Below are 26010 nucleotides of genomic sequence, written 5' to 3'. Positions count from 1 at the left end.
GTAGTGCCAAGCGTGCGCCTGTGTCATAAGTAAAGGGCAGGCTGGCTTGACCGTTAAAGGGTGCTGTAACCCCCAAAGTACACTCCAAACCAAATAACAAAATATTTTTTCTGTGTTTGTGAATTGTGTGCGCAGTAGCCGCACGTGCATCAACAAAGTAGTGCCAAGCGTGCGCCTGTGTCATAAGTAAAGGGCCGGCTGGCTTGACCGTTAAAGGGTGCTGTAACCCCCAAAGTACACTCCAAACCAAATAACAAAATATTTTTTCTGTGTTTGTGAATTGTGTGCGCAGTAGCCGCACGTGCATCAACAAAGTAGTGCCAAGCGTGCGCCTGTGTCATAAGTAAAGGGCCGGCTGGCTTGACCGTTAAAGGGTGCTGTATACCCCAAAGTACACTCCAAACCAAATAACAAAATATTTTTTCTGTGTTTGTGAATTGTGTGCGCAGTAGCCGCACGTGCATCAACAAAGTAGTGCCAAGCGTGCGCCTGTGTCATAAGTAAAGGGCCAGCTGGCTAGACCGTTAAAGGGTGCTGTAACCCCCAAAGTACACTCCAAACCAAATAACAAAATATTTTTTCTGTGTTTGTGAATTGTGTGCGCAGTAGCCGCACGTGCATCAACAAAGGAGCAGCACCAAGCGTGCACCTGTGTCCCATAAGTAAAGAGCCGGCTGGCTCATTTCTTAAAGGGTGGTGTAACCCACAAAGTGCACTACTCTCCAGCAAAAATAAAAAAATATTTTCTGTGTTTAGCCGCACGTATATATCAAATCGATATAACATAAATGGAGGACCAAACTTTCTCCGATAAAAATAAAATAGAGAAAGAACAAGAACCACTTCCTCCTAGTGCTGAAGCTGCTGCCACTAGTCATGATAACATGGCAGGCGAGAACATGCCATCAACGTCGTCTGCCAAGGCCGATGCCCAATGTCATAGTAGAGGGCACATACAATCCCAAATGACAAAGTTCAGGAAAATGACCTTGAAAAAAACATTTAAATCATCTGAAGAGAAACGTAAACTTGCCAATATGCCATTTACGACACGGAGTGGCAAGGAACGACTAAGGTCGATCCCTAGTATGTTCATGACTAGTGGTTCAGCTTCACATGACGATGGAAGCCCTCCTCCCACTAAAATAATCAAAAGAGTTAAGCTGGGAAAAGCACAGCGAAGAACTGTGCTTTCTAAGAAGATATCACAAATCCCCAAGGAGAGTCCAAGTGTGGTGGTGGTTGCGATGCCTGACCTTCCCAGCACTGGACGGGAAGAGGTGGCTCTTTCCACCATTTGCACACCCCCTGCAAGTGCTGAAAGGAGCACCCACAGTCCACTTGCTGATATGCAAATTGATGTCACTGTTGAAGTACAACAGGATGAGGATACTGGTGTAGCTGGCGCTGAGGAGGAAGTTGGCGAGGAGGATTCTGATGGTGATGTGGTTTGTTTAAATCAGGCTCCGGGGGAGACAGTTGTTGTCCGTGGGATGAAAAAGCCCATCACGGTCATGCCTGGGCAGAAGACCAAACATTCCACCTCTTTGGTCTGGCAATATTTATATCCAAATCCAGACAACAACTGTCTTGCCATATGTACCATATGTAAAGGTGGAATAAGTAGGGGTAGAGACGTTAACCACCTAGGAACATCCTCCCTTATACGGCACCTGCAGCGTGTTCATAATAAGTTACTGTCAAGTTCAGAAACTTTGGCTAAGACCGTAAGCAGTCCAGGGACACCTAAATCCCGTTGTCCTGTTGTATCCAAGCGCCTGCAAACCACACCGTCAACTCCCTCCTCGTCAATTTCCTCCTTAGTCAGGATCGGAAGTAGTCCTGCAGGCCATGTCACTGGCATGACTGACTCTCCTATCCGGGATTCCTCCGGAGGATCCTGCATTGCTACGCCTCCTGCTGCCGCTGCTGCTGTTGCTGCTGCTGGGAGTCGTTCATCATCCCAGAGAGGAAGTAGGAACACCACTACTTTTACTAAACAATTGACCCTCCAACAGTCCTTAGCGAGGAGGATGAAGTACGACAGCAGTCATCCTGAAGCAAAACGTATAACTGAGGCCTTGACTGCTATGTTGGTGTTAGACGTGCGTCCGGTATCCGCCATTAGTGCAGTGGGATTTAGACAATTGATGGAGGTTATGTGTCCCCGGTTCCAAATCCCGTCTAGATTCCACTTCAGTAGGCAGGCGATACCGAGACTGTACAGAAACGTCAGAAAAAGTGTCCTCAGTGTCCTGAAAAATGCCGTTGTACCCAATGTCCACTTAACCACGGACATGTGGACAAGTGGAACAGGGCAGACTAAGGACTATATGACTGTGACAGCCCACTGGGTAGATGTATCACCTTACGCAGCAACAGCAGCAGCGTCACCAGTAGCAGCATCTCAGAAACGCCAGCTTGTTCCAAGGCAGGCTACACTGTGTATCACCGGTTTCAGTAAGAGGCACACCGCCGACAACCTCTTAGAGAAACTGAGGGAAATCATCGCCCAGTGGCTTACCCCACTTAGACTCTCCTGGGGATTTGTGATATCTGACAATGCCACCAATATTGTGCGGGCATTACATCTGGGCAAATTCCAGCATGTCCCATGTTTTGCTCACACAATAAATTTGGTGGTGCAGAATTTTCTGAAAAGCGACAGGGGCGTGCAGGAGACGCTTTGGGTGGCCCAAGAAATTTCTGGCCACTTTCACCATTCAGCGACTGCGTGCCGAAGACTGGAGCACCAGCAAACACTCTTGAACATGCCCCACCATCACCTGAAGCAAGAGGTTGTGACGCGGTGTAACTCAACCCTCTATATGCTTCAGAGGATGGAGGAGCAGCAAAAGGCCATACAAGCCTATACATCCACCTATGACATAGGCAAAGGAGGGGGTATGCACCTGACTCAAGTGCAGTGGAGAATGATTTCCGTGTTGTGCAAGGTTCTCCAGCCCTTCGAACTTGCCACACGTGAAGTCAGTTCAGACACTGCCAGCTTGAGTCAGGTCATTCCCCTCATCAGGCTTTTGCAGAAGCAGCTGGAGAAAGTGAAGGAGGAGCTAAGACCGAGCGATTCCGCTCGGCATGTGGGACTTGTGGATGAAGCCCTTCATTCGCTTTGCCAGGATTCCAGGGTGGTCAATCTGTTGAAATCAGACCACTACATTTTGGCCACCGTGCTCGATCCTAGGTTTAAAGCCTATGTGGTGTCTCTCTTTCCGGCCGACACAAGCCTGCAGAGGTGCAAAGACCTGCTGGTGAACACACTGTCAGCTGAAGCGGAACGTGACACGTCAACAGCTCCTTCTTCATTTTCTCCCGCAACTGGGGCTGCCAGGAAAAAACTTAGCTATCCTAAGCAACCCGCTGGCGGTGATGCAGGGCAGGCAGGACCAAGTTTGGACATCTGGTCCGGACTGAAGGACCTGGCAACAATTTCTGACATGTCTACTGTCACTGCATATGATACTGTCACCATTGACAGAATGGTGGAGGATTACATCGGTGACAGCATCCAAGTAGGCATGTCAGACAGTTCATACCTGTACTGGCAGGAAAAAGAGGCAATTTGGAGGCCCGTGTACAAACTGGCTCTATTTTACCTGAGTTGCCCCCCCTCCAGTGTGTACTCCGAAAGAGTGTTTAGTGCAGCCGGGAACCTTGTCAGTGAAAGGCGTAGGAGGTTGCTTCCACAGAATGTGGAGAAGATGATGTTCATCAAAATGAATTATCAGCTCTTCCAGGGAGACCAGCCTCCAGAACGTACAGAGGGACCTGTGGTGGTGGATTCCAGTGGGGACGAGTTAATACTCTGTGAGGATGAGGATGTACACACTGAATAGGGTGAGGAATCGGTGGATGAGGAGGATGAGGATGACATCTTGCCTCCGTAGAGCCAGTTTGTGCAGGGACAGATTAATTGCCAGCTTGTTTTGTGGGAGCCCAAACGAACCAATCATTTCAGCCACAGTCATGTGGCAGACCCTGGCGCTGAAATGATTGGTTTGTTAAAGTGTGCATGTCCTGTTTATACAACATAAGGGTGGGTGGGAGGGCCCAAGGACAACTCCATCTTGCACCTCTTTTTTTTGTTTGCATTATGTACAGTTTGGGGCCTAGTTTTTCAAACTGCCATCCTGTCTGCCACTGCAGTATCACGCCTAGATGGGTCACGTGTTTGTGCCGCCCACTCGTGTCGCTTAGCATAGTCATCCAGCTACCTCGGTGCAACCTTTTGGACATAAAAACACTATTGTGAGGTGTGAGGTGTTCAGAATTGACTGGAAATGAGTGGAAATTAAAGTTATTAAGGTTAATAATAGCATAGGAGCAGAAAAACCTACAAATTCTGTGATTTTAGCTGTTTTTATGCTTTTTTTCAAAAAAATACAGATCCAAAACACAAAACCCAGAACCCAAAACACGGAAGGGTGGTTTTGGCAAAACCAATCCAGATCCAAAACACGAAGAAAGATCCAGATCCAAAACCAAAACACAAAACACGAAAAGTGGCCGGTGCACACCCCTAATATAGACATTGAATAAGTACACAAGAGGGCGCCATTTCTCATTTTCTATTTTATAGATGTACTGTACAACTGCCTGACAGCATTTCTTTGGAGAATGGCAGCTACCTTAACTAATGTGAGTGAAATATATTTAGGACTGTTTTTTGTTTTATGAAAGCAGGACTAACAATTAAGATTATTAAAAGTGTAGTGCTAATCACTCTTATTTGTTGTGAAATATACATTTGTGTATATATACCTCTAAAAATATATGTGTTTTTTTATGTATATATATATATATATATATATATATATACATGTGTGTGTATGTATACAGTATTGAACTGAATAGTGTGCTAGGAACTTTTTTTGAAACTATGAACACTATATATGAAAATGATGCAAGGCTATGCACCCTGTGTAAATCTTATCTCCATCTTATCTTCCCCATAAAGTTAGCTAGACTGCTTACTATCCTAATATCATAGAAAAGTAATTTAAATATCATAAATATCTACCAAGGGAGCAGTGATACATTGCATACAATGCCATTTTGCAAGTATCTATTGCTAATAGCGCCTCTACTTTTTTATTATTATTTAGTTATCACCCAAATAAACATACTGTTTGAATTGTATCAAAAGCACTAGTTAAAGCACAGCCATTTGTATTCCTACGGTGATGTGATGTTAACAGAATACGGTATGTAGCAACCTGTCCCTATGTAATTATTAATCTAATGGCGGCCATACACGGTGTGAAGCGACAGGGGGTCATTCATATCGGGCAGTCCGCACACACGGTGCAATCGGCTGGCCAACCGCCCGATATGCCGGCCTCCCCCTCTCTCACCCGGCATGAGATCACACATCGCATCCCCTGATTGACTGATCTTGCAGTAAGATCAGGGAGTGTGATGTATGACCCCCACGGGAGCGCGCTTTGTCTGATATCATGGCCATACACGGTGCGATATAGCAGACGAATCGTACAAAACAGTCGGATTGGCTGCTTTATCGCACCATGTATGGGGCCTTAAGATAGAGAGTAAATCCACTTGTATTGTTAATTCTTGCTTTTAAATTATATTAAAATATTATTTGCTAGCAGTGCCTACCCATCGTTGCTGAGTGATTATTAATTTTATACAATGACAAGGAGACAGCACCACTAGAGCTCCCGATCATTCCCTGGGTGTCTGCTCCTCTGTGCACGGTCTGTGGGATCAATCGTAAGAGCCTTATATACCAGGGGATCTGCTAGATGGGAATAGACCTCATCTTTGTATGATGACAGGTCTTGGACCACAGTTCCCCCTACTTTGTCAGCCTGCCTAATTATGATGTCGCCGTAACTTTTTAAATTGTTTCTTCTTTGGACAAATTCGGATGTGTGTCTTTAAGTTTTTTATGACACACACCTACTGATTTATCGAGTAATCTTGCATTTAATGGATGCTGTCAGGTTCCGGCCTAGGATCGGCCGTTACTCACCTCAGCGCAGTCTTCCCCTGACTTCTCCCATGGTCAGACGTCGAGTGACGCGCTGAGGATTATGCCTTAGGTGCGCTTGTCTTCCAGTTGCTGTTCCGTGATTTTGTTACCGAAGTTGCCATCATGGGCGCACCCATGACCGCATTCATCAATTGAACAGCCCTCTGTCCAATGGTAGCATTATCTTTGTCAGCTGACGCTGCCTTCCAATGTACTGCTACCTTTGGGTATTTAACAGGCTCTGGACAACAGGAAGTTGCCTGTACAACATTGTTACTACTAGCGTTTGCTTGCCGTCAACACGTTCCAGGTTCCCTTGGTTGTTCTACTCTCAAGTCTATTCTAACTTCCTCCTGTGCCAGAGGTGCATCTGAAACACCTTGCCCGTGTACGCAGTACATCCTGCGAGTACCATCACAGTGACATCCTCCTGTGCCAGCGGTGCATCTGAAGCACCTTGCCCGAGTACTCAGTACATCCTGCAGCAACATCCTCCTGTGCCAGTGGTGCACCTGAACACCTAGCCCACATAATCAGTACATTCTTTGAGTGCAACTGCAGTGTATACCTCCTGTGCCAGCAGTCATCTGATACCTTGCCTATATACTTAGTTCTACATCCTCGTACAGTGACCTCGCTAGTGCTTTTTTCTGAAGTACAAACCTCCTGGGCCTCATCGGTGTTCTAATCTCCATTCACCACGTGCATCGGATACCTGATCAAAGGACCGCAACCTGCTTGCTGGATGCAGCTTAAACCCCCTTGGAGGGGGTCACTGGTGAACACCTCCCAGCAAGTTAGACTCCGCGCCTTTGATCAGGTCTCACCAACATCCAATACTTGTGGATGAGGAGGTCATGCATCCAGGCCCCTCGCCTCCAATTCCTTCCACAACACCGGGCCTCAGCTTTCAGCTCCTTAGTAAGAGATCCTCCTGAGTCATTCCTGACAGAGGCATTGCTAGAGGTTGGGTCAAACATGGAGGTGGGACGAATAGATGGAGGGCTAGCAAAATGGGGGGTGAACTGTGTGTCACCAAAGTGTTCCTTGAGGTGTAACTGTCGATTGAGACGTGTGCTGTCAACTTTACACTGGAATTCATCGAAATGAGAGGTGGGCACATAACTCAGCCCTTTATTGAGGACTCCTATTTCATGCTCCGATAACTGTCTAGAGGACAAGTTAAAAGCTATGTCCTTTTGCCCCTTCCTCCCCTCATGCCTCTTCCACTGGTGGCCCCTCCTTGTTCTTTTTCTATTAGGGTGCCCTACTGTGCGCCGGTAATGACCCCTAAAGGGGGTTTCCGTGATGTGCCTGTCACTCCCTTTACACATTCTGATTCACTAGCTGATGAGCAAGAGCCCGCTGAGGTATCAGTATCGAAGTGCTAAATTTGTCTCTCCTCCTACGTCTGGATTATGAATTATTAGAGGAGCTCGACGCCCAGCTATATACTCTATGTTCGCTGTAATCTTTGTTGACAATATCCAATTTATTGCATTTGAATTTAATAAGGTCTCTCTTATAGCTGTCAATTTGTGTCTCAGACACTCTAGCTAATTAGTGGACAGGTCACTAGATAAGTGCTTGAGGTGAGCACTTTCAAAAGAGGAAATACTTTCCTTTGTGGTTTTTAATTCTCTAGCCGCCTCCTCTATAACCATCAGGATTAAGTCAAAGCTTTTAATTTATTTAAAATGGCAACCCACATCCTGCATAACTCTTGGTTGTATTTCCCTGTCATAGTGGTGTTTTTAATCCTAAAGCCCATCGATCAGGGGCATCTTAAGAGAGGATGGGGCCCGTGTGCACTCCCCATGCAGGGACCTCTTCTCTCTCCCCGGTGGCTGGCAGCCGTCTGATGTGGCTGGCCAACCACTGGAGCATTAGTAGACTCTAGGCACTAGAGTGTGCCTGGAGTCTACTGCGCATTCCAAGAACACTGTAAAAATGGCAGCGGCGGCCATTTTCCGGTGTTCTGAGCAGCGCTGACACCCGACGTGGGACAACGGACAGGTGAGTTTAAAATAATATGGGTGCAGGGTGTGCGGTGCGGGGCTGCACCCATTAGAGATACGCCACTGCCATCAGTATTTTCGTCTCTCGAAAATAGTCCGATAGAGTGACACGATGCAGCAAGTAATCTACTTCTTTTTTCTTGAGTTTAAGAAGTTGAAAAAACAGTTGCTCATTGGAAGATTCCCCTTCAGTCCTTAAAAGATGTTCTTTAAATAGTACGTTATCTGCCTCAATCTCTGAAAAAGTCAGGGTTTCACCGATGGGTAAATCGATATGAAAGATCCTGGTTGTGTGAGGTGTTTGGGTTGTCATATCACCACGTAGTGCAACACACAGTGAAACAAGGACTGATGACAAAAATAGAAAAACAGGAGACGCCGGAGGTCTGCTTCGCTGACGTCAGAAACAGGCATCGTCCCACGGCTGACACCATTGGGAGTGGCCCCGGCAGCGTGCAACAGCTACGCTGGTCAGTCATGTTAGCTCTCAGAGGGGTATTTAAGGTACGCGTTTTGTACTTTTATTTATGCCTGATGACAGTTTTTGATAAAAACCAAAATGTTGCTATATCAGCCTGCTTGTATGAGTCTTCGTTTGTCCTACTACATACTCCTTTTTGGTTGTGCAGCTGGGCCCTTTAAGAATCAGTTGGGTGAGTGCCGGGTATGTGCTGGGAATATATCTAAAATATATATACATAAAATATCATACATCTCAGTACTCACTTTTCAAACTGTAATTCTTTTGAATACAGAGAATGTTAGTTCCAAAATAGTGCAATAATTTCTCAAGCTGACCAACCACCATGGTATTCCCATCTGGCCAGTCTCTACACTGACTCTCAGATATATGATCTTTGCTCTGCCACATTTGGCTCAAGTAGCCACACTGGCTAGGACACCCTGCTTTTCAAATGTAAGACAAACTTTGTCAGTTTATCCCCAGGTGCTTATCAACTGATATCCCTGGGTGTGGTTGTGTCTCTTTAAGCCAGGACCCATACTCATGTTTAAAATTTGTGTGCTAGCTTGAGCCAAATGTGACAGAGCATGTGCTTGACACCAGGGACCGTCTTATTGCAAAGGTGGCATCCTATCACAGTACCACGCTTGAAGTCACTGAGCTCTTCAGAACGACCCATTTTGTATCACAAATGCTTGCAAATGGAGACTGCATGGCTAGGTGTTTGATTTTATACACCTGTGGCAACAGGTCTGATAGAAACACCTTAACTCAATTAACAGGTGTGGCCAAATACTTTTGGCTATATAGTATATATATATATATATATATATATATATATATGTGTGTGTGTGTGTGATTTTGTTTGCATTTATTTTAGTTATTTCACTGCTGTACCAATGTGTTTTTTGATTATTATTTTTTTAGAATTGTACTTTAATTAACATTCCATGAAATGAAAGGTTGTTATTCTATTGCTTGTGGCAGTCGTTCAAGTATTTAAAGTTGTGGAATGCATACAACTTTCTGGTTATAGGAGACCTCAAGGTCCAAAAAGTAGTAAAACGTATAGTAGCCTGCTCTCTATCATTCAGGAGTAAGGAGAGTAAGTAGGAGGAGAGGTATAGAGAGAGCTGGACAAGGGAGGAGGAGGATGTTGGAAGCAGATTGGGAGATGCTGCCTGGAATGGAATGCTGCTCATGGGCTCATTGGAGGTTGGCCCTAAGAAAAGGCCATAGCAGGAGCGCACACACCAGAGCTATGGATGCACATTCCACTTCTAGAACTTCAAACCTGGGGATTATTCAGAATGAAACAGCGTTTCAGCAGAACATAACAACTGCACCATAAAACAAGTTGGCAGATCCTAGACAGTGACCTACATCTCCTAACTGGAGATCTGGTTCTGCTACAACCTTTTACACTCACATTCATATCATCCAGTGTGCATGCTAGGCTGAAGACCATGGAGAGAGAGATGATCAGGCCCATCTCCCCTCCCCCCCAATATATCAATACATTGAAGTAAATGTTCGAGGGTGAACTGAACTATAAAACAAATGTTGGGTTGTATGACAAACAGGGCTATCTCGGGAATGTGTGGCCAAACCCCTCCTTGCATTAAAAAAAAAATTTAATATGTTCACAGCCGTGAAGCACATCGTGCAGGGGCGTCGGTGCCCTGGGGTTGGGGTACTGGTTTCAGATAAAGCCAGTTGCTTGTGTAGCTATAAAATAAACAATACAAAAGGGAAGCTGACTGTGCTAATTTGGTGTTATAATAAATTCAAATAAATGGGTGAGCTCATATATGCTATAAGATTGATGCAATAATCCAGTGTTTATACATTCAACATATGTTCTCTATTAATGTTTTGAATTTATAGGTTTTAATGTGTCTAATTTTAATAAATATTATTCATTTGATTAATACTCTTTTAAAATACTACTTATGTATATTCAGGTTTATTCAACTGGTAAGTATTAGATATTAAATATTTACCTTTATTTGTCTCAGTATATTTCCAAAAAGAGAAGAATCATTACAAATATTTCTGAATATTTCACTGAAGATCTCAAGATGGGCAAAATGTGGAGCCCTGATATGAGCAATACTAAGAAGTCCCTAAATAAGAAATTGAAAAAAAAAAGAATTAGGTGGCAGACATGTTTAACTGCACAATGGTTACTGCCCCACACTGTGCTGCATTTATGTATCATTTGTCAGATTTAAGGTACCCCAAAATGCTGCCGACAGTGACATTGTCGAGAATGTCACTGTCGACATAATGACTGCATTCTAAAATGCCCACCTTTTGGCAAAACTCAGCCCCTTTCATGGTTTGTTTTAGCATGAAAGCATCATTCTGAGTGTTTATGGTGCAGTATATTCAGAGCTGCATCTTTAACTATAAGATTGTGTTAGAATGGGTTAGATTATTGTATTTCTCAAACAGAGGTTTGAACTGCAGATTGCACAATGGAGGACATTGGGCCTGATTCAGACCCACTCTGAGCTCCGTCATGCGCATGCGCGAGACGCGACGAGCGAAGGACTTTCCTTCGCTCGTTGTGTCTGATCAAAGGGGGCGTGCTGTCGATGTTGATTGACAGCACGTCCCCTTTGGTGGGCGTGCCGGGGGCGTGCCTCCCAGACGGGGGCGTTCCCAAGGGGACGCCTACCGTCAGAAGCCGGCCCCACTGACATCACTAGTGATGTCAGTGGGAGTGATTTTGGCTCTGATAGAGCCAAAATCACTCCGGGCCTTGCGGTTGAGAAACTCAACCGCAGGCTTCGGCTCGCAGTGGCGATGGTCAAGACCATCGCGACCATCATCCTGCACGCTCGTATATGCTGTGGGTGGTGACCCACAGCTATATGAGCGTCCAGGAGGACTCTCCATAATTAAGGAGGTGGGCCCTGATTCAGAGCGAGCGCTCTGGTCAGAGCGTCCGGCTCTGAATCAGGGCCATTGTTTGCAAGGAAAGGGACTGTCACTAGCTGTAAAGCACAAAAAAAGTGTGATTTGCCACTTATGCTGGGTACATACTTGTCGATATGTTGTTTGTTCGATCGACAAATGATATACCGCAAATGCATCGACATGTGAGCACACCCGATATGTCTGTGAAGGACGTCGTTCACAGACAAAATAGGAGACATATGTGATGATGTCATGCCGCACGCGCACCTCCGTTTTCTCTGTGTGTGGTGTGCTGTGCCTAAGAAGAGGAGCAATGGAGGAACTGCCTAAGCTGCACACCGCAACACCAGGAGGACCCGCCAAAGAATGAGTAAGAGACAGTTGGCAGTTGCCTGTCACTGAAGGAGATGAGGAGGGTGCAAATTTATAGTTTGCAAGGGGACGCTGAACGCCCTAGCATCGGCTCTATTTATAACCTACCTACTTGTAGGGGGCGTATTTATAATGGGTGCAGGGTGTGCAGTGCATGCGGGTACCTGGATCCAGTGGGGCGTACACCCTGCACTCATATTTTTTAATACTACCCTCCGAAGTCATGGTGTTGACAATAGCACAGCACAAAACACCTAGAAAATGGCCAACGCTGCCTATTTCCAGCCGTTTTGCCCATGCACAGTAGGGAAATTGATGGCAAAACGGCAGCCGCGCTATTTTACCCAGAGTTTACGGCTGCCAGGGAGAGAGGAAGGGGCCCCGGAAAGGGAATGCACACAGGCCCCTTCCTCTCTTAATGCGCCTCTGCTACTTGTGCACTGAATGTTCCGCTTAACATGTAACTAATGAGTTTAAAAAGATAGCTGTCCACACACCCAATGTCTATTCACACCAATGGAATTATTTTACTTTGCTAAAAGAATAGGTCAGCTTTCTTCAATATTTAAACCTTAATATGGGGTACACATCAGCCATCCGGCCAAGCATTCAATTTGGTAAGTATACACAGTTACTGTACCAATTGGCCGCTTGATATGACTGGCCAGATATCATTATTGGGTGCCCTGCCCTACTGTGATGTCATTGTTGGCAGTTCCTGTGGCCAGCATAACAGGTCGTTCGGTCACCATTATACACTAGCAGATGTGTACAATATATCTACAAGATATATTATAACTGCTGTAATGCACGGCCAACACAATATATCTGTGAACTATGTCATTCGCAGATATATCATATGTACACATGAACTGATGTACTGAACAATATATTGTTTGCCAGCTGTACAAACAATATATCATACAATTTGTACCCAGCATTAGGCTACATTCAGACTAATGTTCTCTTTGTTATTTTACAAACAAAAAAACTGAGCAACTTTGCTCCTAGACAAAGCATATTGCAATTCAAGGTGTACATTTTTCCCATGCAGGGTAAATACTGTATGTTTTTGCATGTAACCCACAATTACTGTCCGGCTTTATTTTTACACTGTAATCCAGTTTATCTAGGACATGCCATTCCCAAATGTTTACTCTCTCTGCACATTTTAATTCTGCCCCACTCACAGTGCAACATGGTTTTGCTAAGGGGCAAATGTTCTCCTTTTTTCCCACTTTGTTCCATAATGAGGACCTGATTCAGAGATGGACGCTAATACCACCGCAGCTGTGAATTTGTCCTCCGCGGTTGTGCAAAAATAAGATGCCAGAGCCATTTTTACTGCATACCGGATCACAGTCATAGACATGACCTGAAAATGGTCACAACATGTCTGCATTCCCCTCCCCCTTTTGCCACCCACAAACAGTCCCTGCCTGTTAATCACTTTGCAAATAAATCCTCACTGCGAGAGACAATGAAAATTAATCTTAACACATGCACAGTGTTACTCATATGCATGCGCAAATCACCAATAATCGCTCAACTGCATAAACCACAGCATTGTGTCCATCTTTGAATCAGGCCCTGAACCGCCCCAGTAGGTGTACTCTTGGGTATACAATTACACTGATTAAATTAAGGTAAGAATGTATTTTAAGACAAGTCTGGGGGTAACTGAAGATTTCCTCAATGATATCCTTGGAACACATCTTATTCTGGGCATACACGGCCAGATAAAATGTCTGTCAGACCGACAGACATTTTATCTGGCAGCCTGCCAGCCGCAGATGTCGCCGGCATACACTGTGAGATTTTTCTCACAGTGTATCAGTCCGACATCCGCGCTCTGCCCCCGGGGGAGGAGACATTTCCCTGTTCCTTCCGTAGGAAGGAACACAGGAAATGTCTGTCGGCAGCAGCTGGGCATACACTGCCCGATGTGGCCGACAGTTTATCGGTAAGTATCACATCGGACGGCATGTTGGACAATCCAGCATGCCCGACCGAGCAATATTTAACCCTTGGTTGCCCCCCCACATGCTACAATTATCGGGGCGATCCACCGATATCAGGCGGATCGCTCTGATAATTGTAGCGTGTATGGCCAGCTTTAGTGGTTGCACAAATAAGCAGTTAATAGTGAGAGTGAGATATCATTTTGGGGGTTTAATCATTAAAACACAGTCTTGTGGTTTTGTATTAATTAATCCTTACACACCATATGCAGGCTTGGACTGGCCCCACTGATTTGTAGCAACGCCCTCTATCGCAGGAGGGTGTGGTGTATGGCACCGTTTGTATAGCAGGCTGCAGTGCATCAAGGCTGTGACTGACCCATCCAGCAGCTAGCATGTGCTGAGCTCTAATTGGAGGAGCTTATCACATGCTCCTCTCACCCGGAGATCAGTAGCAGCGTAGCCTCATGGGTGTGACTCATTGTGAGGCTGTGCCTGCTGCTGTGATTGTTGGGTTGAATCTATTTCCACTTCATCCTAAGGACCCAGATGTGACATGGAGTGAGGGCAGAAGTGTGGGTCCATGTCCTTACAGAACTGTTATCTTGTCTTAGCTGGAGTATCTGGCCACTGATAGTAGCAATTCATCTCCTCATGGGCTTGATTCGCTCCCCATGCTTCGTGAATGGTGGTGAATGGTGGGGCACATAGCTCGCCACAGGTTACTATTCCCCCCTCTATGCCCACATGGATAGTAACTGATGTCAGGGTCTGTCTGGTGAAGGGCATTTTTTGTTGCTCTGCCTGCTTCCTGGGGATGCTTCTGGTGAGTATACTGTGTGGGCATTACAGTGTGGCATAATGTAGGAGCACTACAGGTGGCATAATGTGCAGGCACTACAGTGTAAAATAATGTGTGAGCATTCCAGGTGGAATAATGTGTGGCTACTAAAGGTGGGATAATGTGTTGGGGCTACAGTGTAGCATAATGTGTGGGCACTACAGGTGGCATAATGTGTGGGCATTACAGTGTGGCATAATGTGTGGGCACTACAGATAGCATAATGTGTGGGCACTACAGGTAGCATAATGTTTGGGCAATACAGGTGGCATAATGTGTGGGCACTACAGGTGGCATAATGTGTGAATACTACAATGTGGCATAATGTGTGGGAACTACAGGTGGCATAATGTGTGGGCACTATACTGCAGCATAATGTGTAGGCACTACAGTGTGGTATAATGTGTGGGCACTACAGTGTGGCATAATGTGTGGGCACTACAGTGTGGCACAGTGTGGAGAGCACTACAGTGTGGCATAGTGTGGAGGGCACTACAGTGTGGCATAATTTTGGGCACTACAGTGTGGTATAATGTGTGGGGAACTATAGTGTGGCATAATGTGTAAGGGTAATCGTTATAAATAACCAGTGGTAAGGATGCTAGCAGTCAGAAGACCAACATTAGCATCTCAATGTGCAAAATCCCGACAAGTGCCGGTAAGTAGTCTAACCCTCCCCCTGACTCGGTGGTAACCCTAACCTCCCCTGGGTGGTGCCTAACCCTAACCTTCCCTTCTCACACCCTAAACCTAATTCTCCCATGGTGGTGCCTAACCCTAACCTCCCACCGATGGTTCCTAACTCTAACCCCCATCCCAGTAGCCTAACCCTAACCCTTCCCGGTCAGTGCCTAATCCTAACCCACCCCCTGGGAGGTCTTTAAATGTAAACCCCCCAATCCTCAGGCTAACCCTAACACTAATCCACATACTTACCTTCGGGATGCCAACATCGGCATTTTGATCTCATGAAGATAGCAGCTTTGGCATTCTCTTGGGCATCAGGATTCAGGCATCGGTATCCTGACATTTGGCATCCCGACTGGATTCCATGTAGTGCACTACACTGTGGCATAATATGGGGGGCACTACAGTGTGGCATAATGTTAGTACATGTGTAGTGGTCTCATTTACCCACAACTGACCAGAATTACAAGGGTTACTGGGTGGCTCACCACTACCTATATGCACTACCCTCCTGACCCCTCATACTCACCACTTACTATCTACACTATTCCCTTGACCCTTCATACCAAACACTATCTCTCTGCTGTTTGTATTATGGCCCCTCCATACCAAGCACTGCACTGCCTACATGGCCCCTCCATACACACCACAACCTCCCTTACCATAACTGATTTCCATGCACAGGAGTAGATCACTGACCTCTCCCACTAATACATATATATATATATATATATATATATATACAGCAATAGAAGAGGCGGCACTCGGAGACTTGAAATCTAATAAACCCTACACCATTATTTATTAACACTTAATAAACACCCTGGTATAGGCTTTGTTAGATTTCAAGTCTTCGAGTGCCATCTCTTCTATTGCTGCCTGTACTTTTGGGGTGCATACCCTCTAGGAGGGCATAGAAGCAGGATACTACTATTTGATTGCCGGATTGCCGGGAATAAAAGTTATTGGCCACACCCCCTCCAGTGACTGGCCACACCCCTTTGTGGGTTTCTATTGTTGCATTCCCCTGTGGGCCCTTCATTCGCTAGTCCACCACTGCCCATAGGTCATATCTGCTCAAGTGAGAATTGTTGTGACAATTGGCATTTAGAAGATGATTTCTAAGACCATCAAAATAAGAAATTCTCCTGAAACCGCTTGTATGCCATCCAGGAGCTCCAATGGGCACAGTACAAGGAAGAGGCACAAACAAGGAGCGCTGAGACCACTAAGCATATAGGAGTTACATCAGGACCCCCGGGGACTTTGAACTGCAGCCATTTGATCTTGGTCATGAATATCCTAAGTGCAACATCAGATGCTGCACAAACAGATCACCCATGTTCGTATAACCAACTTTTAACGGCTATGGGCCTCATTTAGAGATCTGCATAAATTAAAATATTTATGTAACTGTCTGATGTTTGCAGATCTGCATATGCGCAAATGTTTCTGCAACATCAGTCGCGATGCTCCAAAACCACAGCATTCCAGAAAACAGGGACCTCATTATCTGGGCATGCCAAAGCCAGTGGCTGCGTCCTTGGCCGCAGCTTCAATGGCCTCGGCAGCATGTTTTTGGCAGGCATCCTGAGTAACCTGAGGGTTACCCATATGTCTGAAGTTTATGTAGTTTATTGATGCTGCATATTCGGACGCAGCAGTGGATCAGAGAAGCCGCCAGTTGGAATCTATATACTTAAGACACCTCCTGCAATTTTTGCATATTTTAGCGCAAACGTTGTCTACAAAGAGGCCGCGGCTGAGCTATAGCGTATATCTCTGACTCAGGCCCTACAGTATCTTGTAATAAGCGTTTGTGCATTATTTACTGTACTTTCAAAACAGAACAGTGTTCAGGTTTATCATTCAAGCATGTTCATACCTTTGCTAAGTTTTGTTCATAGTACTCAACAGACACATTCTTGAAGAAATCTTTGGTCATATTTTGCTTTTGAAGAATATCTCTATCAAATTGCAAAAACATATTGAACTGATCAGATTTAGTCAGGCCCGTGACGTAGGAAGGCACAAATTGGTATTTCATCGTATAACTCTGGGATGCTCTATTCCTCTCACAATGATACTTTGGTAGTTTTATTTCAGGCAGCTGAGGCTCCTCCATCTGTGATGGCTCTTTGTGATCTGTGTGCTCTGGATGTTCCATGGATGTCCCCGGTGACTGAGTTTCTAGAACAAGACTAGCAAATGGGGTATTTTTTGGTGTAGCAGGTTCAGTTTGTTTTGTGACTAGAGAAATCTCACACAATGATCTGCTCTTGGGTTCGTCTGGAACCAAACTTGTATTCAGTGAAAATACTTTTTTTGTCTTTTTATCTGATTCACATGGCAGTCTCTGATCTTTGCTTTTGTTAGGTGGTAAGTGCGGTGGCTTTTTTCCCGATTTCCAGAAAACCTTCTCTTCTAATACATGTGGCTTGAAAAGATGGTTATGATTTAGATGTCCACCTGTATAGTCCCATGAATCACTTTTATTTGCTCTTTCTATTCCATCCAAAAGTTTTCTGAGGGGTACGATTTTGGTCTGTTGCTTAGTTCTTAACATAATAACAGTGATATATGATGCAAAGGAAATATGCACTAACAAACCTGGTTAAAAAAATACAACAAATATATAGTGTTATAGGCATAGATGATACATAACATAAACAGGAATTGAAACTATTGCATTGGGGTAATTTCATAAAAGTCTCATGCTGTTATTTCTGCCATATTCTTATTTCATTATAGTCACTGACATAGGGCCTGAATCAGCAAGGATCGCCACTGTGATTACACACGCAATTGGTTGATTGTTGTGATCTGCAAATGCATCGCAGTGTGCAAAATAAACACTGTGATCGGAACCGCGATCGCAGTGACTATGCAGACCCATCGCAGAGTGATTGACAGGAAGTGCCAGTTGTGGGAGGTGATGTGGGTGGTCGCTGAAACGCAGGTGTGCCAGTGCATTTGAATGCCGTTGCAGGGGGGTGCATAAATTAGCCACTGCTATGCCGTACGCAGCTTGCGTACTCTCAGCGTGCGACGAGGTTAGAAATTTCTGAGTAAGGTCAGAGCTTGTGCAAGTGTGCATGAGGCTACGATGGGATGTTACGGATGTTTTCACAGTCTTACTAAACATTACGGATGTGTGTAAGGTAAGGTAGGCATCCCTGTGTAGTGCTGCGATGGCATAGTGATCGTAATGGATTAACATACTATCGCAGTGAGACTGCGTTCGTAATCGCTATTGCACTCGCAGTTGCTATCGGTAATGAATCAGGTACATAGTACAGTTTTCTACAGTTAACGTCATGTCAGCATGTCATAAAAATTTTAATATCTTTACACTAGCGCATGCAGGAGGGGGGGTTCTAAGTACCCATAAACCCCCACTGACAAACTAATTATTTTCAGAGATGTATCCTTGGGCCACCCACCATCCTTGGGCCACCCACGATCGGTGCTGCCCGACTGCTGCCTGTTCAGCTGTCATCACTTCTGTTTCATACCACCTGATGCGGAAGTGTTGGCAGCTGAATCGGCAGTGGCCGGGCAGTGCGCCGCAATCACAGCCCTCTCAGAGGGAGCTAGAAAGAGGGAGCTCATGGCTGTGACCGCCCAGCAGCAGCAGCCTGTTGAAGCCGGATAATTGGCTGAGACAGGATCGGTTTCAAATTAAATCTGCGCGATGCCGTTTTGCGACTGGCCGCCCAGCGCCATTTTAGTGAATCTCGCCCATTATAACTACATACGGCGATGCTATTATTTAGCGTTGTGCGATTCCCACGCAATGGAAAGAAGTTAAAAGTCCTCACCACATAAATACAGACAGTCACCAAGACATATAAAATTATTAACCCTGCAAAACACGTACCATGGTGTACTCCACAAACACGTAGTCGCACAACGCTAACTAGCATCTTTTCCCAAAACCCCAATACTTATAAAAGGTTCCCTAGTATTAACCACTTGCCTGGCATGGTCGTATCAGATATAACCATACCAGACAGGGCTTTCCCTGACATGGTTGTATCTGATACGACCAGTCAGGAAAGTACTGTGGGCGGCTGCTGGAAAATAATTTTCTAGCAGCCGCCAATCACAGAGGGACCTCCTGGTCCCTCTACACACTGTCCCTCCCCGTGGGCCGGCCGATCACTGCTAGCAGTGATCGGACAGCACAACGAAGGCGCACCCAACCCCGACAGCAGCCCGGTGGCTGCTGACAGGGCAGAGAAGGCAGCGCTGATAGCGCTGTCCTTCTCTCCCTCCTCCAGAGCTAGCAGCAGCCCAGCCTGACAGGGCAGAGAAGGCAGCGCTGATAGTAAATTTTTATGGTATATGGTGTTTAATAAAAAAAAATTGCATTGAAATAGTTTTAAAAGGCTGTTCCTGACCTAATTCAATCATAAAAAAACGACAATTTGTAGCGGTTTTTGGACAAAAAATTTGTCAGTTAAGTGGCTAAAAGTGTAATATTCAAGGTTTATTCAGTATTATTAATGTTGTGAAATAAATGTAATTTGATATCTAAGGTTTAGTACATGGTAAGCAGACCGTGTTTGATGTTGTACTGATCCACTGTGTCTTTGCAGTTTTCCGGTACCATCGGTGAGAAGATCGCAACATGTGTGTGCAAACTATGGACTATAGAGAGTTAAACATTAAAATGTACTCTGTAATGTAACCAGCTTAGATTTATTATGCAGCAGGAAAAAGGACACAAAGGGCTGTTGGAGGCTGGTTTGTGTCCATTCGAATTGACCTATGAACTATACTGTAACAGAAGAACCAGGAAGCAGAACCAATGCCAAACTGTTCTATTGTATTGCCTATCCCTGTAAGAGTATATATGTGGGCTCTCTAAACTTGGATGCCAGTCTTCTTGCCTTGCTGTTGACGGAGGTTTCTATATTGATGCCGGTATCTGGGTCCAGAGCGCGCACGTATGTAACAACTGTACCTTGGGTCTGTATGATTGATTTGCGCAAATTGTATTTAGATCACAGCGTGTAACCATCTGTTTTTATACTGAATAATAACTTTTTGTGCTTTGGAACCACACTCAAAGTCTGAAAGCATTTATTTCTTGTGCGACTCATTACGCTAAATAGCGACAATTTTAGAAGGTATAGGTAGGTAGGAATCGATAGGTAGGAATCCATAAGCCCGGGAATGTGTAAGTATGCTATGTGTATATATGCTGTGTGGGTGGGTTTGTAAGTATTCTGTGTATGTATGTTATGTGTGTATGCCATGTGTATTTGTATGCCATGTATGTATGGTGTGTGTATGCATGTGTGCTATGTGTGTCTCATATATATATGTAGACATATATAATGGAAACCCCTCCCTAAGAATCCTGCGTTTGCCCCTGCTTTACTACACTGCTACTATTTGTACATAACTCATTCTATATTTTCCTAAGGGGATATAAAAAATACATAGTCACATCAGCGCTTGCATGCATGTTGCACCTAACAAGCACAGTCCTATCACCCCTTTACACCTGCTTTACTTCCATGGGTTTCCTTGCACTATACCCCCACTGGCAACAGCAGGAAGAATGGGCAACGTCTGAGCGAGCAGGGCAGCGGTTGATCGCGGTTGATCGAGGTATGGCAGACCAGAGATGAGGGCGAGCCATGAGTGCAGGGTGGAGGAAACAGATACACTAGTGGCCAGCAGTGGTGTCAAGATCCGGCCCTGGCCCGCAGGTGGGGGCATGGCCTAATTGCGGGAGGCATGACAATGGGAGAAAAATCCCCCCTTCTTGGTAGCCCTGGTGGCCAGGGTAAGTTTAAGTGTCCCTTTCATGCACCTGAATAGTGCTTCTAGATTGATTGAGCAGCTGCCATTTTTTGTTTGTTTGGTATGAGAGGCATGAAGGAGCCAGCATTAGTAGGGCATGCTGGTTCTAGTAGTGCTAGTTGGAGTTCCCAGGGGTGACTCTCAGGTAAGCTGGCTCTCAATGTGGATGCATTTATGTATGTGCCTTTATCAGGAGGCCTTACATTTGACAAAATTTATATGTGCCTTTATCATGAGGCCTTATAATTGGTATATTTTACATTTGGGGTGAGCGTTCGGGCGTAAGGCACCTGTGGCTGGTCTGGCTGGGCCCCTTCATGGCATTACCACTTAATACACATAGCTGCTTCTTACATCACATATTATGTTTGTATTTTTTTCATGTAATAATTCACATATATTTTAACCCCTATTTCCAACACTCATTAATTAGTCTTACACACCTATACTTTACACTGCACTGTCACTCTTTTTCCATTTTTCATGTGATGCCCTGGGGGGGTCCTGGGCTGGATGTTTTGCGGGGTGCACTGCGCCCCGGATGTGAACCCCTTAGTGTTAGGGACTGCTAGTGACAGAGAAGCCGTGACGTGGCCTAGCAGCTTCCCATGTATTTGCAAATGCATGCAACTAATATCTCTGATTTCTATGACCATATAGTTTTCATATATTGTTGCAGGTACTATTCAGTGTGCTGAGGAACAATAGGGGGTTAAACCCCCCTCCTTTTTCTACTTAGTATGACCTCTCCCCAGGGCCGGATTGAGGGTCACATGGGCCTGGAGCTTAAAATGATCAGGAGCCTATTATGAGAAGCAGAGGAGGTGTGGCCAGTGCCATGTGGGTGTGTACACACCCTACACTATCAGCCCCAATGTCTCCCCAAATATGTAAAAGAAACAAAATGCTTCCTTTTGTGAGGAAAATATAATTTTTTTTTACTACTTATGATTTATGGCTGACCTTGTGGACAGCAGATGGCCAGTCAACATCATACTGTCATGATGATGGGCCTATTTTTATGCGAAGGCCTGGAGCTGTAGCTCCATCCGCCCCATTGTTAATCTGGCCCTGCCCCTCCCTTTCATGCACCTGATTAGTGCTGCTAGATTGATTGAGCAGCTGCCATTTTTTGTTTGTTTGGTATGAGAGGCATGAAGGAGCCAGCATTAGTAGGGCATACTGGTTCTAGTAGTGCTAGTTGGAGTTCCCAGGGGTGACTCTCAGGTAAGCTGGCTCTCAATTTGGATGCATTTATGTATGTGCCTTTATCAGGAGGCCTTACTTTTGACAAAATGTATATGTGCCTTTATCATGAGGCCTTATAATTGGTATATTTTACATTTGGTCTGAGCGTTCGGGCTTAAGGCACCCGGGGCTGGTCTGGCTGGGCCCCCTCATGGCATCACCACTTAATACACATAGTTGCTTCTTACATCACATAATATGTTTGTATTTTTTTCATGTAATAATTCACATATATTTTAACCCCTTTTTCCAACACTCATTAATTAGTCTTACACACCTATACTTTACACTGCACTGTCACTCTTTTTCCATTTTTCGTGTGATGCCCTGGGGGGGTCCTGGGCTGGATGTTTTTCGGGGTGCACTGCGCCCCGGATGTGAACCCCTTAGTGTTAGGGACTGCTAGTGATAGAGAAGCCGTGACGTGGCCCAGCAGCTTCCCATGTATTTGCAAATGCATGCAACTAATATCTCTGATTTCTATGACCATATAGTTTTCATATATTGTTGCAGGTACTATTCGGTGTGCTGAGGAACAATAGGGGGTTAAACCCCCCTCCTTTTTCTACTTAGTATGACCCCTCCCTTTCATGCACCTGATTAGTGCTGCTAGATTGATTGAGCAGCTGCCATTTTTTGTTTGTTTGGTATGAGAGGCATGAAGGAGCCAGCATTAGTAGGGCATGCTGGTTCTAGTAGTGCTAGTTGGAGTTCCCAGGGGTGACTCTCAGGTAAGCTGGCTCTCAATGTGGATGCATTTATGTATGTGCCTTTATCAGGAGGCCTTACATTTGACAAAATTTATATGTGCCTTTATCATGAGGCCTTATAATTGGTATATTTTACATTTGGGGTGAGCGTTCGGGCGTAAGGCACCCGGGGCTGGTCTGGCTGGGTCCCCTCATGGCATCACCATTTATTACACATAGCTGCTTCTTACATCACATATTATGTTTGTATTTTTTTCATGTAATAATTCACATATATTTTAACCCCTATTTCCAACACTCATTAATTAGTCTTACACACCTATACTTTACACTGCACTGTCACTCTTTTTCCATTTTTCATGTGATGCCCTGGGGGGGTCCTGGGCTGGATGTTTTTCGGGGTGCACTGCTCCCCGGATGTGAACCCCTTAGTGTTAGGGACTGCTAGTGACAGAGAAGCCATGACGTGGCCTAGCAGCTTCCCATGTATTTGCAAATGCATGCAACTAATATCTCTGATTTCTATGACCATATAGTTGTCATATATTGTTGCAGGTACTATTCAGTGTGCTGAGGAACAATAGGGGGTTAAACCCCGCTCCTTTTTCTACTTAGTATGACCCCTCCCATTTATGCACCTGATTAGTGCTGCTAGATTGATTGAGCAGCTGCCATTTTTTGTTTGTTAAGTTTAAGTGTACCACAGAAGAAAAGGAAACTGCAGGTGCACACTCCAAGCACGAAGAATACTGATAATCAGAATAATTATGATAAAATCTTCATTTTTAACATGGACTACAAATGAGGTTATAAGCATATGTTTGGCCAACACTGCATGCCTACCTTCCATGTCATGGTTACCTCATCAGGTGGTTCCCTAACATTCCTAAGGTTCAGGTCCAAAACATGTGACCGCCCAGGCCAATACAACGAGACCACATGGCATCACTTTGAAAAATTTGCATATGCATCTAGCAAGCATACGTACAGTAGATAGCGACCGAGTCTGAATCAGGCCCCTTTTTCCAACCTTTGGGTCAGACACGGAATTTAGGTATTAAAGCAGTATAAGTTTAAGAAATAACCTGTTAAAGTAAAAAAATGCAAAGATAAATACAGAGGTGCCCATTTATCAAAGTGTATTTGAGGTCTAATTCCCAAAAACACACGTTTTTGGGGTTTTATTTCAAATATTAAGTATCCCCCGTATGTATTAAGGAGGGACCGTAGCAGGTATTTCCGATACCTGCTGTGATCCCTCCATTCCTGCTGGCAGCCGCCTCCCCCATAGGTTACTATGGGGGATGCGATGCTGCAAAATTTACCAATATATGGAATGCAATGCATTCCAGATATTGGCCCCCGCAGCTAACGCCATCTAAAGATGACGTTAGCCGATGTAGCCTATGGGCTACACCGCGCATAATAAGCTGATCCGACGGAACCCGCTATGGCAGCTGTGCATGTGCAGTCCATGAGACTGCGCATGTGCACCACCCCCTGCACCGGTCGGCAGCTCTCCGGAGACATCGCAGGGACGGGCTCTTTTCGGAGCCAGTGTCCCTGCATGACCCGGATGATACATCCGGCCGGTATGATCGCATTTTGCAATGCGATTATGGGCGTTACTGGCATGCCCTGATCGTGTTGCAAAAGCAATCATTGATAAATGGGGGCCTAAGGGGGAGATTGCACTAAGCATTGGAAAATTATAAAATGGAAATAGATAAAGTACCAGTCAATCAGCTTCTAACTGTCATGTTACAGGCTGTGTTTGAAAAATGACAGTTAGGAACTGATTGGTTGATAGTTTATCACTCTCCAAGGCTTAGTACATAAACCACAAAACACTTATTTATTGGCTCTTTCATTTCCTCCGGTTATACACATATATATTTACAAATCCAACAAAAAAAAACCATATGAAAGTCAACTGGACAAATTAGCAAAATTTCACCAGCACGATCAAAAATGCTAAAATTGGTTTGTTTTTGAAAGTACTTATACAGTAATCAAGGTCATTTAGTTCTTAAAAACAATATAATCTTTCTATTGATAGTTAGATATTGTAAAAGTCAACTTGATTTCTAAAGACAACACATATAGTTACTTTATATCAAACCCAACAAAACAAAATGGTACAGGCTTTGAAAACCAGAAAAGCAGAACAAAAATCAGATATAACAGTAGCAAAGACATGCAGCTATTTTACTGTTTACCATACATTTGCTGTACTTTACCTCAAATAGAAAAATCCTACAGCTACAGTCCAGCCTTCAACTGCTGCACACCGCGTTATTGCGTAACAATGGGGTTGTCATGGTTATGAAGTAAACAAGAGCTAGAGTTGTTGGCTTCATTGTCACTGCTTCATACTACAGGCTGCTCTCAGCTACCGCATTCCAGGTCCATCCAGCATTCAGTATTGTGTTTTACTACACATTAAAGAAGACTCTGATTTACCTTTCATGCTGTTCTATCAGATAGATTGAAATAATAGGTTTCAAACCTCTGTAATATGAACTAATGTTTTATGCATTGCAATCCCAGAAGTTAATAAATCTGGCAGCATCTGATCCCTATGGGGGATGCGGCTGCCTGCGAGAATGGAGGGATCGCAGCAGGTATCCACAAATATTTAATGATAAATGGGCCCATTGGTCTATTCAGACATATATTTGCCTGGAATGGATGAGTTGGGATGTAGTCAGCAAGCCAACGGTCTAAATACCAACCGCCAGCTTCCCGACTCTCTAATCCCGGCGTGGTACTAATGGCATGCGTCGAAAACTCAATGCCTGTAATTATCCATGCGCCAGAAGACTGACGCCCGACATACCGAATGAAGGTAAGCCGGGTGCCGGCCGCAGACATGGGAGGGTTAGGTTTTAGGACTTCCGGGGGGACCTAGGGTTAGGCACCCTCCGGGAGGGTTAGGTTTAGGCTAGGGGAAGG

At 44.9% G+C, this 26010-nt stretch overlaps 1 protein-coding gene across 1 annotated transcript in view; it reads right to left on the bottom strand.

Annotated features, from left to right (window-relative positions):
• CUNH6orf118 (chromosome unknown C6orf118 homolog) overlaps window positions 1–25329 on the bottom strand; it is a 111793-nt gene extending 86464 nt beyond the window's left edge. Inside the window, exons 1-3 of the mRNA XM_088472543.1 lie at window positions 25296–25329; window positions 17166–17890; window positions 10498–10620 (exon numbers count right to left, since the gene is read on the bottom strand). Of these exons, the coding sequence (XP_088328669.1) occupies window positions 10498–10620; window positions 17166–17846 (804 nt within the window). The 5' untranslated portion in view covers window positions 17847–17890; window positions 25296–25329. The remainder of the gene's footprint in view (window positions 1–10497; window positions 10621–17165; window positions 17891–25295) is intronic.
• Window positions 25330–26010: the final 681 nt, after the last annotated feature.

Source organism: Taudactylus pleione, unplaced genomic scaffold (assembly GCF_031769625.1).
Source record: "Taudactylus pleione unplaced genomic scaffold, aTauple2 ptg000125l, whole genome shotgun sequence".
NCBI classification, from domain to species: domain Eukaryota; kingdom Metazoa; phylum Chordata; class Amphibia; order Anura; family Myobatrachidae; genus Taudactylus; species Taudactylus pleione.
Note: the sequence above shows the minus strand (reverse complement) of the source record. Positions and strands in the feature narration are given on the sequence as shown.